Source organism: Spea bombifrons, chromosome 2 (genome assembly GCF_027358695.1).
Source record: "Spea bombifrons isolate aSpeBom1 chromosome 2, aSpeBom1.2.pri, whole genome shotgun sequence".
Classification (NCBI taxonomy): Eukaryota; Metazoa; Chordata; class Amphibia; order Anura; family Pelobatidae; genus Spea; species Spea bombifrons.
Genome location: NC_071088.1, coordinates 47,023,703 through 47,044,941, shown reverse-complemented (window position 1 = coordinate 47,044,941; position 21,239 = coordinate 47,023,703). Strand labels below are relative to the sequence as shown.

General features: G+C 40.4%; 1 protein-coding gene across 1 annotated transcript; it reads left to right on the top strand.

Annotated features, from left to right (window-relative positions):
* The first annotated feature begins 7,176 nt into the window (after window positions 1-7,176).
* GPR37L1 (G protein-coupled receptor 37 like 1) lies at window positions 7,177-13,331 on the top strand. The gene is made up of 2 exons (XM_053456900.1): window positions 7,177-7,992; window positions 12,381-13,331. Exons 1-2 carry the CDS (start codon window positions 7,402-7,404, stop codon window positions 13,143-13,145), a joined length of 1,356 nt encoding a protein of 451 aa, XP_053312875.1. The 5' UTR covers window positions 7,177-7,401; the 3' UTR covers window positions 13,146-13,331.
* The last annotated feature ends 7,908 nt before the right edge of the window (window positions 13,332-21,239 follow it).

Genomic DNA, 21,239 nt, shown 5'->3' with positions numbered 1-21,239 from the left:
AGTTCAGTCTCTCTCTCTCTGCCCACCATCCTGCATGGATGGGGCTACCGGTGGTGTGCTGGTTGTTGAACCTTTAGGTTGCAGGTTAGTCTTGGAAAGTGTTGCATTGTATGTTGGGCTGTCACTCATTTATTGTATGTTACTGTGTTTTTGTCTCTTATTAAATATCTGTTAAAGTAGACAAACCTTTGTGTTTAGATTTGTATGTCATTGTTGAAGACCAAGCTGCCCAAGGCAGCTGGACAAATCACCCACCTTACCTCTGACATATGGAGCGCCACTATTGCACAGCATGCCATTCTTTCACGGACGGCACACTGGTGGCTGCCCAAATATTTGAAAGACAAGGATAAGATCACTGTACCCGGTGTAGGCAGAGGTGCACAGGGTGAAAGGAGGGGCAGAACTGAAGCAGAAGGGCCGCAGGGTTATAGGTCCTACTTACTCCATGCTGAGGTTATGGATGAGCAGCACACATCAGCTGACTTTTTGGCATCTCTTAGGAAGATGCTGGTGCAATGGATTGGACCACCAGCAGACACAGCAGTAGAAATGGGAATGGTGGTTACTGATGGGGCAGCAAAAATGGTTAAAACGGTTAGAGATGGGGACTTTCTGGGTTTGTGTTGCGCAGCAGATATACTACACCTGGTGGTAAGGGCAGGTATTCCAACTGAGGGGCAGTGTAGGCTTTCAAAACTGATTGAAAAGTGCTGTAAGATTGCCAGGCAAATTTTAGAGCAGTGTGAAGGCAAGCAAGCAAGCAGCAGGCCTTCCTCACCACCATCTACGTCAGAATGTAGTCACCCTCTGTAACTCTACCCTGGACATGATGGAGAGGATGGTAGGGCAGCAGCGATCTTTTCATTCCATGTCCTCTGAGCAGAGCATTAAGTTGTCCAACCCATTGGACAGAGGAAAATGGCCATTAATGCGGCAGGTGGTGGCAGTCCTGAAGCCATTTAGGGATTTGTGACTGAGGAATTAAGCCAGGGCACTGCTGGAGATATATCTTTGTCCATAGGGTCCATGAGATGCAACACAAAAGGAGCATGCTAAGAATAGAGATGTAGGAGTTGGAAATAGAAATTCCCACCAGCAGTGGCAGTAGCGAATGTCCCATTCCCAATCGATTGGACCCATGCAGAGCAGCTACACTAGACCCACCGGAACATCATACATTTGAGCAGCAGCCCTTTGATACTTTGGGGGTTGTAGTACCACCCATGCTCCCCAAAGTCAGAGTAGCGCCTCTGAAACAGTGAATCATCTGCCAGTGCTTACCTGTCCAGGCCCACTGACCTACTACTACTGCTGCACCTCTTTGGCCATCTGGGGAACTTTTTTTTTTACATTTTTATTATTATTGTGGTAATTTAGTCCTGCTCCATGGGCCTGCATATCCCGATCATCTGCCAGTGTCTTCCTGCCCAGGCCAGGAATATTAAATTAATTGCCCAAAAACTAAACAAAAATTTCAGCCAAAGTGATTTTGCTCGCAGTGCACAAGTCTACTGTATACTCTATGTCTAAATTGTTATCACCTTTGTTCACATTATGTTTGTACACACAGTAAGCACTGTGACATTTGTGAAATTTAACTATATACTAATCCAGTGTCAGTCTCTGTTCTCTATCTGAACTCTACCTTCTGAGAAAGCCTGAATAAACCACTTAATTTAATTACTTTTACTTAAATTGAGTTTTATACAATTTTTTTTGTATCTGTTTAGCTTTGTACTGGATGTTACCAAAGAGTCCATAAGCTATAGTAAGCTTAGACCTTGGTGGTGGCAGCATATTACTAGTTTGGTGTGGTATTTGTGGATCCTTTGAGGTTAAGTGATTGACCAAAGGACTGGTGTTGTTAACCCGTTACCCACACCATATGTCTCTGGTTACAGTGACATCATATCCGGACTGATTGACTCAAACTGGTAAACATTTTGAGTTGAGTAAGCCTCCCGAAATCTATTACTCCTTCCTTGCAGCTAATTTAGCTGTAAATTCTAGATACCTGTTATACCCCATTTCCATAAAAAGTGTAAAAAACAAAATCCCATGTGGATAAGAAAATAAATATAAATTGTTACCAGTGGTCGCAGGGGTCGCGACTGCAACCGGGCCCTGGAGTTCTGCCACTCAGGGGGGCCCAAGCAGGGCTGGCCCACCGGGATACCGGGAAATTTCCCGGTGGGCTGGCTGATTCGTGGGCCCGGCTGATTCGTGGGCCCGGCGCTGAGCGGCTGGGAGCGGGATTGGAAGCCGCCTCCGGCGCCAGGGGTGGGCTGGGCAGGGGGACAATTGCCCCCCAGGCCGGCCGAAATCTAATCTAAATGGCCACTGCGTGCTGATGCGGCCGGCCTGCGCTACTTTAATTCTTTTTTTTTTTTAAATTTAATATGGCAAGCCAGACCGGACCCATCACTATGCGGCCATCAGATTGTTGGAAATCTAATCTAAACGGCCGATGCGTGCTGATCCCGCCGGCCGGAGCTACTTTAACATATATATATTTTTTTAATATGGCAAGCCGATCCGGCATATTAAATAAAAAAAAAAAAAAAAAGAATTAAAGTAGCTTTGGCCGTCAGCATCAGCACCGGCCGTTTAGATTTACATTTCCAGCAATCTGATGGCAGGCCTAGTGATGATGAGACTGAGAGCAGGGTGAGGGGTGAAAGCTCCGCCCCCTCGCACTCAGACTGCTGGAGCACCAGGTGTCGTGTCACTGACATCCTGTTACCATAGAAAACATCAGTTTGCAGCTACCAGAGGACGGAGGACAAGATGAAAAAGCCCCAAAGTGGAAGAAGTAGAAGGTCTATGCCGCCCTTAGTCACAATGAGAAGGCTGAGGTTCTTATCTCACAGATGTTTAATGCACATATCAGGTTCCAACTAAGACAGTTACATCAACACCGTAGAACTAAATAATAAAAAGATAAATATGAAAGACAAATCATCAGACATACAGTCAATTACATCAAAAAACACATGACTGGAAACTCATAATTAGACAGAAATACACCTACATACCACTTTTGCCTGCTTGTGAACTAAGAGAGGGGTGTGTATCTTGAATTTTCTTAATCAGGTGGCTTATGATTCTGAGAGATAACTTTATGACTTCTGATGACAAGACCATTCAATCCTTTATGTAAGTGACTTGTAACAATGCATTATGGGAATAAAATACATTGACAATTATGCTCATAAGCGCCATCTAATGGACACAGAAAACTTTGTGACTGCCAACACAAGGTCAGTAAACAAAATTATTTTTTGTACAAACTGTATAATATTTTTTTGTATTTTTAAAAACAAAAACAATCTGTATGTGTGTGTATGTAAGTGTGTCCGTGGGGGACAAACGACATAATGCTTTTTTAAATTATTAATTATTTTTAAATGATTAAACAAAAAAATAAGAAATCTCTGTGTCTGTATGTGTTCACAAGTTCAGCTCCCCACTCCCCAGTGCCACCTCTGTCCCCTTTCAGCCCCCCATGTAATCTCTGTCCCCAATCAGCCCCCCCTCAGTGTCACCCCTGTCCCCATTCAGCTCCCCAGTGTCACCTCTGTCCCCATTCAGGAGGCAGAGTGCCCCATGATATGCCTTTTAACCTCCTTTATGCCACTCTGTCTCCAGAAATGTCTTTTAACCCCCTATATGCCACTCTGCCTCCAGAAATGCCTTATACCCCCCTATATGCCACTCTGTCCCATGATATGCCTTTTAACCCCCTATGTGGCAGAGTGGCGTATAGAGGTATAAGGCATTTCTGGAGGCAGAGGGGCATATAGGGGGTTAAAAGGCATATCAGGGGGCAGAGTGGCAAGCCTGGGGCAGATGTGCATAACTGGGGGGGGCAGGTTGGCAAATTAAAGGAAATAAAAACAATAAAATAAATAATAAATAATAAATAATTTAAATACACATACTGTAAATACTGTAAACTGTACCTGAGTTATAATAAAATGAGAAATCATGATAAATATAATTAATTCTGAGAGAAATATTCCTTTTCTCTGATTTCGATTATAAGACAAGGTATTTTTTCAGAGGATTTTTTAATAAAAAAAACCTTTTTTTTTTCGGGCACACACGGTACTTTCCCCCTCTTTTCTGTCTTTCTAGCAATTAACTTTCCATTCACATGTTTTCAAAGTATTACAGTATATGCATGCGTATGTACAAGACATGTATGTACTGGATTATTTGTAGTTTTTATTATCCTTTAGTTATATAGCACCAACAGTATCCTCAACATTGTGTTACCCAAACAATAATTTTAACCCCTTCGCGACCTTTGCCGGTTCAGGACCGTCATGACAAAAAGGTCACTAAATGACCTTTGACGGTCCTAAACCGTCAAAAAATTAAATAAGCTTAGAAAGTGATCAACGATCACTTTCTTCGCTTAAACGGCGTTACTGTAATGCAGGGGTGTCCAACCTGCGGCCCTCCAGCTGCTGCAGAACTACAATTCCCATACTCCTCAGCCAGCCCCTTAGCTGAAAGAGCATTATGGGAGATGTAGTCCTGCAGCAGCTGGAGGGCCGCAGGTTGGACACCCCTGCTGTAATGCCTCGATGCCTCCCCGGGGCGTCAACAGCCGCCATACAATAAAGAAGAAAGAGTTCGCTAGACGGTCTCCAGACCCTCTAGAGAACTCTGGCTCCACTTGCAGGTTGAATACAGGTACTGCATTCAACCAAGCAAGTCAATGGAACCCAGCTTTCTAATCACTATGTGATTAGTAAAATATTCAAAAAAAAATAAAAAAAATAAAAAATGGAAAAAAAAATAAAAAAAACCATCCAGTACCAGCAAAATGTGTAAAAAAAATATATAAAAAAATAAAGTTTATTATTTTGAGCAAGTGCTAAAATTTCTCAAAAATCTCAACAAAGAGTTAAAATAAAAGCACTTGAAATACCCAAGGGGTGTCTAATATATAAAAAAAATGGCTGATGGGGTAAATTGGAGTGGCTGAGCTGAAAGATAGGGCATAGGTACAGACTGACCAAAATGGAGAAAAAAAGCGCACTTCCCAAATGTGGCATTTTAAATTTCAAACAACCCGACAAACCCATGCATGTGGGGTATCAGTGCACTCAGGAGATGTTCCTGAACACACATTGAGGTGTTGTTTGACAGTGACATATACCAGAACCTGTATATCTATAACTAAAGTACAATTTGTGTGAAAAAAAAAATAAAAAAAATTACTATTACAAAGTTTGACAAAGTGTAGTTCTATAATTGGCGCATGGAAATGGTTAAAATAACAGCATTTGGAATACTCTGGGGTGTCTAGTTTTCAAAACTATATGGTTTGAATGGGTTAAATTGAGTTAACCGGCTTCAAAGATATTCCAAAGAGGAGATGGAGGCAGAATGACCAAATGACCACCTGGATTACGCATGCCCCAAAAGTAGCCTTTTACCAGCCAAACAATCTGACAAACCCATGCATGTCGGGTATCCCTGTACTCAGGAGATGTTCCTGAACACATATTGGGGGGTTGTTTGACAGTGGCATATACCAGAACCTGTATATCTATAACTAAAGTACAATTTGTGTGAAAAAAAAAATAAAAAAAAATTACTATTACAAAGTTTGACAAAGTGTAGTTCTATAATTGGTGCATGGAAAGGGTTAAAATAACAGCATTTGGAATACCCTGGGGTGTCTAGTTTTCAAAAATATATGGTTTGAATGGGTTAAATTGAGTTAACCGGCTTCAAGGATATTCCAAAGAGGAGATGGAGGCAGACTGACCAGATTTGTTAAAAAAGGTTTGGAAATCATAAAACGCCGCTTGTACTTATTGCCCTATAACTTACAAAAAACAGCAAAAAAACATAAAAACATTGGGTATTTCTAAGCTCAGGACAAGTAGTAGAATCTGTTTAGCTAGTTTTTTTACTTGCTTTTTAGGTGAGTAAAAGATTTTTCAAATAAAAGTCATAAAATGTGTTTTTTTTTCAATTTTTCACCATGTTTTTTTTATTTTTTTATAGTAAATAAGATGATCAAAATAATGGTATCTGAAGAAAGCCCATCTTGTCCTGAAAAAAACCATATATAACTTATGTGGGTACACTAAATGGGTGAGGAGAAAATTACAGCTGAACACAAGCACCACAAAAGTGTCAAAACAGCCTCGGTCCCACAGGGTACAAAACGAAAAATGGGCCCGGTCCTTAAGGGGTTAAATAAACATATTATCTATTTGTTATTTGATAAAATATGTTCAAAATGCATGGTTTGCTATTAAACTGCTTGTTTAAAAATACGTTTGCAGTTGCAGACTCTAGACAGCCATCACTGAAAAGATACATATTCATCAATACATACATTACATTTCACATACACTTTCTAAATATTAAAAAAACCACATCTGTTTACACTAACCTGACATACAACAGAAAGGTAAAATAATGAAGTGTTAAAATCAAATTAAAACCAGCATATTTTACTTGTATTTGTTTAAATCAGTAACTTGTCCCCAGCCCCTTTACTAAACAATTGTATAGCTGAAAAGTATCACTGCTTCTTTAAAATCTGAAATATGGAACCTACAAACTGTTTAAAATAAGACGTGAGTCCAATAAATTAATCTTCAAAAAAAATAAATTGTGCATTTTCCAAATTTATAGATCACAAAACATAGCATATCTATACATGTGAGACATAGATGTATCCAGGGAATATTACCAAATTAGAACTGAGAGTTTTTTGTGTATTTGTAAATATTCTGTTATAGAAATCCACTGCAAAACTGCAATGTGTTTGTGAAAAATGGAAAAAAAATACGTTACGACAATGTGTGGCACAGGTTACATAGTGATCTTTGGGGGAAAATGTGCACAAGAAAAAAGTATGTAATTTGTTTACCATTTTTCTTTTTATTTTAGTGCTAATACATATTTTGCATGAATATGGTTTAAAACAAAAGCCACACTTGTCCTTAAAAACACAGTGTATTATTTAATTGGGTACACTAAAGGCAATACAGGAAATTTGTACTGTTGAAATTACAAATAGCTCCTATTTTAAAGGTTTGAATTATTTTTGTTATGATAGGGTTAACAAAAATGTCTTTAGTTTAGTTTTTGTGAAGGTGTTGTGAAGGTTTATTGTCGTTTGTTTCCGCTGGGGGGTACCAGAGAGCAGAAAATAGAGACTGCTACTTCATATTATGCATGGATGGGGAGGGGTAGAGAGATTCTATAAAGTGTTCTATTTTGTGGGAGACACTGAAGCATTCAGAAAGGAATCAGAGCTGCAATTGTGTTTTCCACAGCTGGAAACCATTCTCTCCCCCACTCTCACTCTTTCTTCATAGCTCACTTTCCTTCTCTGCACTCCATCGTCTGCAGCTTCATAAGATGAGAGCCTTAAACATCCTATTAGGATTATTATTGCTGCTTCTAAGTATCCTGTTGAACAGCCCCATCAATGCTACTGATTTGGCGAATAAGGTTAGAGAGTTTATGGATGAGGATGCACTCAAAGAATTTGGCACAGAGACAGGTGAACTGGTGAGGCATCGAGCAAAAAGAGGTTCACAAGATAAAACCCTTAAAAAAGCCTCTGAGGTCTATCCCAGGCTTATCCACCCACCTCCCAGCGGGATGTCTGTGGTAAAGCAAATTAACAATGATACTACTCTGTCCTCTACCTGGCATCCTCAACTGCAGAACCCTTTGTATCCACTGGGTGATAGTTCCATCAGTGCCTATGGGGTGTTGTTGCTTTCTTTGGTGGTATTTGCTGTTGGCATCATCAGCAATCTATCAGTCATGTGCATTGTGTGGCATAGCTTATATCTAAAGAGTGCATGGGACTCTATCTTGGCTGGCTTGGCTCTATGGGACTTTCTTTTGCTTTTTTTCTGTTTGCCTATTGTTATCTTTCAAGAGATCACCAAACGACGGTTTCTTGGAGTAATATCCTGTCGAATTGTACACTATATGGAGGTAAGAGTTGTTTTGTTATCTTGTTAACATTTTTAAATAGCCTGTGAAAAAGGGGCATACCTTGATTATTTGGCTTCCGGGGCGGATCCTATATTTGTCACCCGACTTGAAAAATATAAAAATATCCACAAAAAAGTAACGTTTGCAAGAATATTTATTGCACAAATTTGTAAATAGCTTTGTCTCATAATTCCTTGTCCCTTTCTACATTTGCTTACTTGTTCCCTGGTGATCTAGTGTAGTGTTTTCAAAAGGGGGCACAACATTACACTCTCCAGGGTCTATCTAGCTAGCAGTGCACTTGGCACACAGACAGAGCTCAGCACCCAAACAGCTTGGCTGTGCCATTTGTTTGTCCCCAATCAGATTCCCTGTGTCATCTCTGCCACAAAACAGTTTGCAGTGCACCAAAACAGCTTTTCAGTAAACCTCTGTCCCCAAACAGCTTGCCAGTGCCCCCAAAATAGCCTACCTGTGCCATCTTTGCCTCCAAACAGCTTTTCAGTGGCCCCAAACTGCCTGCCTGGGCCATCTTTTCTCTAAACGGCCTGTCTGTACCTCAGATTACACCACTTACTTGCAGGAGTGGAGTGTTCTTCTTCCTCCATGCTGTGTGCAGATTGATTCAGCATGCAGGAAGTGGATGTGATGTCACATCTTGCCTACTGGATCAGATAGACACAGCATGCAGAAAGAGCATGTGAGAGGTTATTTAATCATTTGACTCTATGTGCTAAACTGAAGATGTTCCCTGCACCTAGTGGCTCTATAGGGCGATCACATGGTCGCAAGGGTTTCTCAGTGCCCCCTTGAGTGCCATGCCTGGTTACAGTACCAAACCCTGTGATCTTAATTGTAACACCCCTGGCTGGAGGTCTGTGTCAGTGTGGCACCACACTGATGAGTGGCATAGGGGTGTAGCGACCCACCCCACTGCCACTGCGGTAAAGTATCCCAAAGCTTTAGTAGGTGTCATAGCTATCTAATGTGTTTTAAAGTGTGTCCCTAGATAGAAACATATGACAAATAAGAACCATTAGAGCCATCTACTTTTCCTTTGTTTCTGATAGGCTCAAGTCAGTCGGTGGCTTTATGTCTTATATTTAGGATAATCATATGTCTATCCTATAGTAGTGTGAAAAAGAAAGTATCCCCACTTTGAATTCAATGGTTTTACATATCAGGACATAATAACCATCATCTGTCCCTTACCAGGTCTAAAAATTAGGTAAATCCAACCTCAGATGAACAGCTACACATGATATAGTACATCATGTCATGATTTTATTCAATAAAAAAAAGCAGAAATGGTGAAAAACTAAGTACACCTTATGATTCGATAGCTTGTAGAACCACCTTCAGCAGCAATAACTTGAAGTAATCTTTTTCTGTATGACTTTATCAGTCTCTAAAGTGGATATAGAGGCGAAAGGTGATCATTGGTTTGTCTGCTATCCCCTGTATCAGTCTCTCACATTATTGTGGAGGAATTTTGTCCCACTCTTCTTTACAATGTTGCTTCAGGTCATTGGAGTTTATTGCCATTTGTTTATGCACAGCTCTCTTAAGGTCCCGACACGGCATTTCAATCGGGTTGTGGTCTGGACTTCTGCATGGGCCATTGCATTGCAACACCTTGATTCTGTTCCTTTCCTTCCATTCTGTTGTAGATTTTCTATTTTCCTTGGGATTATTGTCCTGTGACATGACCTAGTCTTGGCCAAGCTTTAACTGTCAGACAGATGGCCTCACATTTGACTCTAGAATACAGATAAGTTCATGGTTGACTCAATGACTACAAGGTTACCAGATCCTGTGGCTCAAATTGTTTAGCTTCCCAGCCATGTGCCCTGCCCTCTGGCTTCCCAGCGGTGTGCCCTGCCAGCTTGGAAGGTAGGTATGTCTGGGACACAAATCAGGATCGAGAACGTAGCCAAGGTCTTACACAGGAAATCAGAATAAGTAAATGGATCTTTAGGTGAAAGCAGTCTAACAGGAACCCAAGCCAAACAAATGCAAAGGTCCAGACTGAACGGCAGAGCAGTTATAAAAGGGCAGGGCTAAACTCAGGTAACAAGGCTCAGCTGTCCCAAGTAATTGGATAGGGGTGCTCCTGAGAGGGAAAGGTGGCCACTAGTGGCTTCAGGTAGACAAGAGTTCAAATAATTAATGCATAGTCCAGGCTGGCAGGATGGACCCTGACAACTTCTAACCAGGGAGTAAACTGATCAAATATGCTGTGAATTAGATAGTCCAGTTAACTTACTGTTGAGAAATTCTCCAATGCCTCTGTGTTTATGTTTTGTAAACCTGTGAACTGTGCTTTCGTATTTAGGAAATTCTGTTTTAGCTTCATTAATGCCTGAGTGTGTTAATACACTCTTGAATGCTCCAGAGCAGCAAACTGCTAAAACGTTGGCTTCTATAGAGATGGCCATGCCTGCTGATTATCAATTAAGCAAGGGCATTTCATTGGCAGCACCTGTCTGCTACTTAGCATCTTAATTCCTGTGGGAGCAGTAAGGGTGTACTTATTTTTTCACAGATGGCTTCTCCATTTTGGCTTTATTTTTGTACCTGCTAAGGAACAGATCAATGTTATCATATCCTGATATATAAAACAATATAACTCAAAGGGTGTGTACTTTATTTTTCTCCATAACTGAATATATGTGGGTGCGTGTGTGTATTTACACAGATTAGCCATAACATTAGACCACTGACAGGTGAAATGATAATCTTGTTGTCATGGTACCTGTCAGTGGGTGGGATATGGGCAGCAAGTGAACATTGTCTCCTCAAGTTGATGTGTTAAAAGCAGGAAAAATGGGCAAGCATAAGGATCTGAGCGACTATGACATTTTGGACTTTCTCCAAAATTGCAGCTCTCTTGGGGTGTTCCCAATCTGAAGTGGTCTGTACCTATCAAAGGAAAAGTGGTGAACCAGCTACTATAGGGTCATGGGCGACCAAGGCTCATTGATGCATGTAATGGGCGAAGGCTGGCCTATGTAGTCAAATCCAACAGACTAACTACTGTAGCTCAAATAGCTGTAAAAGTTAATGCTGGTTCTGATGGAAAGGTGTGCATCCCAGTACACACAGCATATGGGGCTGCATTGCCGCAGACCAGTCAGGGTACCCATGCTGACCCCTGTCAACTGTCGAAAGCGCCTACAGTGGGCACTTGAGCATAGAAGCTGGAGCAATGGAAGAAGGTGCTTGGTCTGATGAATCACGTTTTCTTTTACATACACATATATTACATATACACTAGGTGGAGAGAATAATGGTCTAACCAAAACTAAATTACATTACTGCAAGCTCCTTCTTTTTCAAAAAGTTTCACTAGGCATGCCCTGCTGTATATATATGATTTATACATTTAACTAGTACTGTATACTATCGTGCCTATAAATTGCACGTTGATCTGTATCCATCTTTTGCATACCCAGTATGTATTATTACATGTATTATTACATTATATTACATGTATTATTGCCTGTACTGGGTGCACCTCCTACACTATATATATATATATATATATTCCTAATATATATATATACATAATATACACTTTATGACCAAAAGTATGTGAATACCTAATCACACCTATGTGCTTGATGGGCATCCCATTGTAAAACCAATACCCCTCACCCCTTTTTGACGATAACAGCATCCACTCTTTTGGGAAGGCTTTGCACAAAATTTTGAATATGTCTGTGGAAATTTGTGCCCATTCAGCCAAAATAGCATTTGTGAGGTCAGGCATTGATTTTGGATGAGAAGATCTGGCTTGTAATCATACCAAACGACACAGGGTTAAAGCCTGTGTACAATCTTCAATCTCTATTCTGGTATCTTCTTTCTTCTTCCGCATCTCTATGGACATAACCCAGAAACTTCCGCAAAAAATAAACTTCCAATCAGGGGAGAGAATGTCACTGCAAGTGCCGCCATATTGCTCTCAGTTGGCGCTTTCGGTGACATCCTCTTCCGCGATTAGATGAATGGGGAGGACGTTACAGCAGCGCCGCCATTTTGGCTAAATTGCCGGGGTTATGTCTGCGGAGATGCAGACAAAAAAAGAAGATACCAGATTAAGGATTTTGAAAAATAAGTATAGGAGAGAGAAGTGAGAAGATGAAGAAGGATGTGGAAGCAGTCGGCAGAGAAGGTAAGGAAACATTTAGGGAGCATGAGAGAGTAAAAGAGAATGTGTGAGAGAGTAAGTAAGAGTGAATGTGGGCCCCGTGCAATGAATTTCGTTCCCAAATCGATTGTAGACGAAATTTGTTTGACCCATTTGCACATGTCTCGTAAATAATACTATGTTCTTGGGGAAAGTTGTGTACTAGCTGATCACATCTTTTTATTCTTGTCCCTAGGTTTCCTCTCTTGGTGCTTCAACATTTTCCCTCTGCGCTTTAGGAATTGATCGTTTTCAGTCAATTACCTCTCCTCAGCCATCATCACGGCCACTTGAGGGATGCCAGTCCATTCTAGGCAAGTTATCAGTTATTTGGGTGGGGTCCCTGACCCTTGCATTGCCAGAAATCTTGCTGTGGCAGCTAACTGAGGATGGTTCACCTGCATCAGGATTTGTAAGGCAGTCATGTACAATGCATCCAGCCCCCAATCTGCCACCTGTGTTGCATTCTTTAGTTCTTACTTACCAACATGCTCGTATGTGGTGGCTGTTGGGCTGTTACTTCTGCCTTCCACTTCTTTTCACTAGCATCTCCTTGTTGGTGACACTTCGTATTGCGGATACAACAAAAGACAAAAAATATGGACAGTGCCAGCGACAGCTCAGTTGGTTGGTGGCCAGTCTGGCTACTGTTTACGGAATCTGCACTCTGCCAGGGAATGTTACCAACATCCTGGTGACCTATACAAGCTTGAGTGTCTCTAAGGATCTTCTGTCATTTGTAACCGAGTTCTTTCTGTTCCTCAAATGTGCCATATCACCAGTTATACTCCTCTGCCTTTCCAAACCCCTAAGACAGGCATTCCTGGATTGTTGCTGTTGTTGTTGTGATGAAAGAAAACCTGACTCTTTTAGAGAAGAAAGAAAGAAGCCTGTTGATGAGCCCCAAACTCCTTTGTTCTGCATTAAAGAATCAGAGCTGCCTCTGGGGACACCGTGCTAAGCAAAACTACTTTTATTTGCTTTTCCCAAACATTGGAATGTGTACCCCTCTGTAACCTGCATAATTATATATTATGTTAGTATTCTGTGATATACAGTGAATATAAATACACAGTTTGTAATCCTTTTAATGGACTGAAAGGAAATTGCTGTATTAGAAAAAGATAACAGCTTCCTACTGCAAAAATTTCTATCTGATCTACTTGCTGATTACTAGTGCCAGACTTCATATCTGCACACCAATATATGCTTAATGGACGAATACATTATATAAGATAAAGCAATATAATTGATCTACATTAAAATATACACCTAACAGAATACCCAAATATCAGCCAGAGAAGCAATATGAGCCTAGAAATTACAGTAGGGGAATCATCCTTTTTAAGGACAGGAATGTAATAAATGTTATTTACCTTATATAAGGTCATAAGGTTTTATTGTTCCTTATTAATATGGTTGTCCAGTTAGCATATATTACTGTCCAGATGTATTAATTTTGTAACTGACGTGTAATTATAGTGACACAGGAGTCATTTTTATATAGATATTTTTTATCTTTATTTGAATGTGTTTCTGAGACCCATGTGTGCAAATTTCCATAACTAGGCCTCGCTATACTAACATAGCAGGCGATCCAGCAGACGATTACCTTTGTGTCTTTCCAAAGACATAAATAAACATGGTTGTAAAATGGTTTTAGGTAAACAAAGCATTCATACAGGAGAATGAAAAGTGCACATGGCTATCTGACTGGAATATAGTATAACAACCCATGTCTCCAGACTGAAAATGTATGGGCATTGTACAAACCATCATGATGTGTGTGTTATACATGCAATACATTGAGAATTACCGTATTTGCTCGATTATAAGACGACACTGATTATAAGACGACCCCCCAAAATCTAAATATTAATTTAGGAAAAAACAAAAAGCCTGAATATAAGACTACCCTATAGGAAACCCAGTTATGCACATCTGCCCCCAGGGTTGCCACTCTGCCTCCAGAAATGCCTTTTAACCCCCTATATGCCACTCTGCCCCATGATATGCCTTTTAACCCCCTATATTCCTTCATATATATATAACTGCTAACAGCAATCACACTCCTATCAAACCAAGGCAGCCAGTACATGCTGGAACCTGGGGATGATAGGAGTCTGAGTACAGCCTCCCTATGCCATGCTACCACCACCACCGCCCCCTTACACATCCATACTAACACACACTCATTCACAAACATTTAAATACTCATTCATTTCATTAATCACACATACTCAAAAACCCTCCCCCACCCCCTTACCTGAACTGCAGATCTCTCACTTGAAGACTTCTGCAGGGGCCCGGCTGTGCGAGCAACTTCTCTGGCCCCGCCCCCAGAGGAAGGAGGGGGGAGGCAGGGTTATGTGACACTCTTCTAGCTTCCTGTTCTCCTGCTGCTCGCGACCAAAGCCCGGTAAGCAGCATGGCCCCAGCGGACATTTTGAGGTCTGATTAGAAGACGACCTCGATTATAAGACGAGGGGTATTTTTCAGAGCATTTGCTCTGAAAAAACCTTGTCTTATAATCGAGCAAATACGGTATATTGCCAGTGTCCATTATTCCAACTTCCAACATCTATGTGGTGAACATTCAAAATAGTGGTAATGTGTGTGTACATGTATACTAATTTTAATAGATTTCTTAGTCTTTGTGAAAATGGAGTTTATGTATGTTGGAACCTGAATCAACAGTCAGGGACCATTATTCATAATATAGAAAAGAAATGTTAAGTTAGGGAAGCCAAATGTATTGGGTTCATGAGGAAGTGGTCCCCATCAATATAGATACCTCTCAATTTTCGAAATGTCGAATTTTCTAAATATCTAATAAAAACTCTTACTATAACATGTATGGTCAGGGTTATTGCTTAGCCAGAAATTTACTGACAAGTCAATAGAACAGGTGCCAATAATACTACCATAGAAGGAATTATTTAGCTGGTATTTTATCCCAAAATAGTGGCTAGGCCATGCTGCTGATTATCATGATGTCTGGGAGGTTCAGACCTGGTAACATTTCCTTCATAAAATCAGTCTTTGCCCGCTTTGGCTGTGAAGAAAATGAAACAGTTATGTGTCTATAAAGTACTACAGATTACTCTTTTTAATTTGTTTCTGACACTTTCTGACTCAAAAACACTTTTGGATATTGGCAGATTTGTGTCCTGCAACATCCCCCACAGACATATTTTTTTTTATGGTCTAGAGGGTCACATACATCCCTTACATAGTACCCACTAGTGTTGTATATTTCCAGTTTAGAGAGAAGTTTTTGTTCAGCCATTTTCCTAGTAGCCATTTTAAACAGTTTTAAACTATATATTCACAGGATGTAGGCAGCAGGATGTAGGCAGCATGGACTCTTTCAGACTTTCAGTATATTCAATCTGTTCAATTAACTTCTTCGAATTTTAGGAGAAATATTCACTGAGTAACAATATATTCACAGGATGTAGGCACCATGGAATCTTTCAGACTTTCAATATATTCAATCTGTTCAGTTAACTTCTTCAGGTTTTAGAAGAAATATTCACCAAATAACAGTATATTCACAGGATGTAGGCAGCATGGAGTCTTTCAGACTTTGAATATATTCGATCTGTTCAGTTAACTTCTTCAGATTTTTGGAAAAAATATTCACCAAGTATCAGTATATTCACAAGATGTAGGCAGCATAAAATCTTTCAGACATTCAATAAATTCAATCTGTTCAATTAACTTCTTCAGATTTTAGAGGGAATATTCAACAAGTAGCAATATATATTGAATCATAAATCGACCATTTGCCGGTAATAGGTAAAAAATCAGATATATTTTCAGGTATACGTCACCAGAGCTTCACCAAAGCTTCATGTATGGGAGCTTAAAGCATTCCCCTGTTTGCAGGCTTCTCCGTGTTAGCGTCAACCCCAGAGGCGGCAGTGCAACAGCTTTGTCTCATCAGCATTGCGGCATTACGGCAGTCTTCCAGCTTAGTTCATCCCTGTATCTATCCCCACCTTCATCTCCTCGTGGGAAGCGTATCTCCTGCACCGCAATCCACACTGGCCCGCCAGGACCACCCGTCAACCCCCAGTAAGCGGCTTCTGTGTCCGGGCAGGGGGGATAGCACTGGAATAGTACCGGCTCCGGCTGTGTCCGGGCAGGGGGGATAAGGGACGAGTCGGCTGGCTATAGGGTACTCGGCATCCCGGCCTCGCGGCTCCTCCCTAGACGCACGTACGCTACGTAGGCATCGTCACGTCATCACGCCCGACATCGAAAACCAAAAGGAGGCTAGTGTTGTATATTTAATAGTAATGGGTTTGGGGGTATCGAACGGGGGCGCGGAGTTATACTTTTTACACGTAGTGGTAGGGCAATGGGATGTAAGTTTTTTATTATAATTTTGTTAATATTTATTATTATTTTTTATTTATTATTGTCTGATGGTGCATTTCTGCCGATTGTGATGCTGGCTTCTGCTAACAGGGGGAGTCCAGGCTGTGAAAAGACGGTCTGATCTCTCATGTCGTGGTAGGGAGATGTCCCTGCCGCTCTAAGAAAGTCCTAAAGAGCTTTATTGGATGCTTTTTTTTAGGATATACCAGTACATCCATAGGGGACTGAATTGGGTTAACACAGCAGATTAGGTGCTAAGCTTCTTCTATGACACCCTCTGTGTGTGCTCCTGAATAAAGTCCATACAAAACAGAATTGTAGGAGAGGAACCCCCTCTCCACAGAGTCTTTGAGTGTGCCAGAGACCACAACAATACGTACACTGAAAGGACACTGCCACAACAGATATTAAAATAAGTCTCCTCCACTACAATGAACTGTTGGCATTGTCTGAAGCTACAGAGCCCCCTAGCATGCATGCATTTCCTTAGGGGGAGGCCTCCTTTAATGGCCATCCATGCCATGTCCTTGTTTCTATTGGTCAGCCTGCTCAATGCCACATTAGCCCAAACTATCTCTGCTGTGGTATCAGTGAGCCTTGGAATGTGCTCTATCGCGTCCTTGGTTTAAATTAACCAACAGGGTGTAAGGGAAGGGCAGAGCAAACAACAAATTAAATAACTGCCTAGTTTACTCAATACAAGGAGCCAGTGCAGACAGCTTGGCTTAACCTTTATTGGGGAAGGCTGCCCTGTGTTAATTTCCCCTACAGTTCCCCACATTTGCTTACATTCTACTTAGTCAGGTCCCATCACAGTCAAATGTAAGTGCACTGAAGTAAAAATCTGTAGATACAAATGAGTTAATAAGCATTCTTACAGCTTTTCAAAAGGATTTGTTCTGAGACAGAGAAGCGATTGTTCTCGTTTGGCTGTGTGTGAGTGGATAACTGGACAACAGTGCCCAGACATGAAAGAGAGGGGGAATGGGCTTGACAAATCACCATGGAAACCATATACTTACCCCAATGTTCTGGAACCGGCAATGAAGTCATTTGATCTGTAGGAAATATACACTGTATGCTATTACTCCTTAGTGAGGAGGCGTGTGCATCATTGACATCCTTCTGTGGATATTACATTTATTTTGTTCCATGATGGCCTATTTTCTCCATTTAACACTCTTTATATGGGTGGGGAATTCTTTTCTGTTCCTTGTCTACTGATGAGACAAAAGGAGACACAATAGATGGTAACAAAACCACTGGTGCAGAATAATAGGATGTCTGTGTGTATGTTTGGCAGTGCCTTGACTTAGTTGATACAGTGCAACGTTTCTTTGTTTTGTTTTAGAAAATCAGTGGCTATTATTTTTGAAAAACTAAAGATTGAAGGAGCCACTTTCTCAACTGTAATAAAACTTGGGAAAAGCAAATATATTTTATATATATTGCAAATCCCCTATTTCTGTTATTCATGTTGTAGATTTTCTTTTTTAATCTCTGCAATTCTATCACATCTCCAATAAATTGATAGACAAAATGGATCTACTTATTCTAAGTGTATTCTAAATAATGCTTAGGGACATATCAAGGCCTTGCACTCATGCCTTTTACAACATACATATCACTTGTTTTTTCTCCAAATTTGACATGCTGAATTAACATAGTAATTTAGATAAAAAAAATTTAGAGAAAAAGACACATGCCCAGCAAGTTTAAACTTTCCAGTTTACCCATGGAAAAAATCTTATTTTTGGAGGAAGTTAAGCTTTTCATTGGTAATTCACTTGAAGTCGCACATAAAAAAAATATATATATATACATATATATATATATATATATGTTTTTAAAACTACAACATCCATGTTTTTATTAAATATATGTAGAGTTAAGTACATTTTTGTAAATATACACTGAAAAATGCTAATAACACAAATTTTTTTTTTTAAAGGTGAAAGTGCTAAAGTCCATTGTCAAACTGGTATAAAGTTTCAAAATAAATATACCTTTCCTGAAAGCCTTGCAAACTATATAGTGCCTGAAAGCACATCACCTGAGGATTTCACTACTTACTTTCACTTTCACTACTTACTTTCTAGGGGGCCATGGCAAATAAGTAACAGAAGCACAAAAGTTTTTAGGAAGACATTTTGGGAAAAATTCTGCACACTCAGTTACCTGGAACAAGAAAGAAAACGACAAGTTAATTTGCAACTACTTCTGAGCACATTTGTGTGGAATGTCAACATTACACAGTTATAAGAGACCCTACATCATGAAAGTCCCAAGTGGTCTTAACTTTTTTACAGTTGTACCAGGAGTACACACCTCATGATTTATTGGGGGAAACAACTTCTAGACCACCACAAAAAAGTAGTGAGTGTACAGCCTGTATCACAATGTAAATTTGCTGTCCTCTCAAAATATTTCAACACACAGCCATTAATGTCTAAACCTTGGCAACAAAAGTGAGTACACCCCTAAGTGGAAAAGTCCAAATTAGGCCCAATTAGCCATTTCCCCTCCCCGGTGTTGCGTGACTCCTTAGTGTTACAAGGTCTCAGGTGTGAATGGAGAGAAGGGGGGTTAATTTGGTGTTATCGCTCTCACACTCTCATACTGGTCACTGGAAGTTCAACATGGCACCTCATGGCAAAGAACTCTCTGAGTATCTGAAAATAAGAATTGTTGCTCTACATAAAGATGGCCTAGGCCATAAGAAGATTGCCAAGAACCTGAAACTATGCTGCAGCACGGTGGGCAAGGCCATACAGCGGTTTCACAGGACAGGTTCCACCCAGAACAGGCCTTGCCATGGTCGACCAAAGAAGTTGAGTTCACGTGCTCAGCGTCATATACAGAGGTTGTCTTTGGGAAATAGACGTATGAGTGCTGCCAGCATTGCTGCAAAGGTTGAAGGGGTGGGTGGGGGGGTCAGTCTGTCAGTGCTCAGAAGGGTAGCAAATGCTCCTTCTTTGTTGTTCTTACTGTAAAGAACTCTTTTCACTGCTTTAAGTGAAAATTCTTATTTGAGTCAACTGGATGACACTGTGTTTTTGCACAGCCCTGTTAATGAACAGGTCATTAGAAAGTGGCAAGTGTTGTCCCTGTATGCATTTGTAAATTATATCATATCCCCTAGCTTAGCTACATTTAACTTCTCTACCCTCTTTTCATAATTAAAGTGTTCCATTCCCCTTTTTATTTTTGTAGCCCATCTCTGCACTTTTTCAAGCTCTCCAATGGAATTTTTACACTGCACATTCAAGGTGGGGTCTTACCATTCTTATACAGTGGCAACATTTTCCTCCCCGTGACTCAATACACCTTTTTACACATAATATCTTGCTGGCCCTTGCATCAACCATGTATTAATTTATTTACTTAGTATGTCAAACTAGGATTTTAGGGAAGGAATCTGTCAAAGGGAAGAAGTGGGAAAAGGGAACCAATAACAAGACACTGGCGCAGGTTTAAGGGAAAATCACGGAGAGGGGAAGAGAGTAGGCCAATGGTAAAATGTTTGCTAGAGCAGGCGCAATTAACATTCTAACCATTTGGCTGTGGCTTCACAGTGAGAGGGGTTGGAGAAGTGTAACATTATCACAGTACCAACATTTACATGGCAATGTATAATTTATCTTCAGTAGTAGGAAGATGTGTGTCTGTCAGACACAGGCGCAGACCTCACACTTTTGGTTCTACTTCTTTGTTGGCCAGAGGGAAACAGCTTATTGATCCAAGGAGAAATCTGACTGCCATTTTGGGGTCAAGAAGGAATTTTTTCCCTGGTTAGTGCAAAATTGGAAAGAGCCAAACTGGGGTTTTTTTGCCTTCTTCTGGATCAACAGCAACAAAATAACAGATATAGGAAAGGCTGAACTTGATGGACGCATGGGTTTTTTCAGCCTATATAACTATGTAATAAGAGGTTTATGATCTCATCAAAGAGATCTACTGCCTAGGTCAAACCAGCAGTATCGATACATGACACTATAGGGATGATCTTAACTGTATTTTCATACCATACCGTACATATCTTGTATTCTGTTGGGAGCTTCAGGAAGTTATGTATTAATAGCGCGGGAACTGTCTTTCATTCTTAGTCTATTACCTAGTCCACAGGAATAATGTTTTCTGTAATTATGGCTTAACATAAGGTAACAATAAATGGCAAACGAACGAAGCGTCTGTTAAGTTGTTAGGGGACATTTCTATGAATTATGTGGAGAGTGACCAATGGTTTATAGACCTATGGAGTGCCAGTCAAGAAATTATTATGCTGCCATACCACCCTGAAACTTGTTCCAGAGGTGGCAGCCCCTGTGTTACTTTATTAGAGACTGGGCCCCTACTGAGCAAACAACCTCTATATAGTACACTTGATCTAGCAGCTGGAGAAAAAAATCAAATCTCCCTTGAGACATTTCCATTTATTTTCACCACAGATTTGTAATTTATTCAGGATCTTTATATAAAAAAAAACGTACTAATTGCTCAGTGCTGTCCTTTAAAAGGGGGGGAAGGAGTTTGAATAGCCTGCTGACAGCAGTGGGCAGGTGCCCAATGGGAAAATGTTACCGTTACATGCTTAGCATCAGTAATCCTTTTTTAAAAATGTTGGTTCTTTGTAATCAACATGAGCGTTTTATTGAATAAGATATTTGAA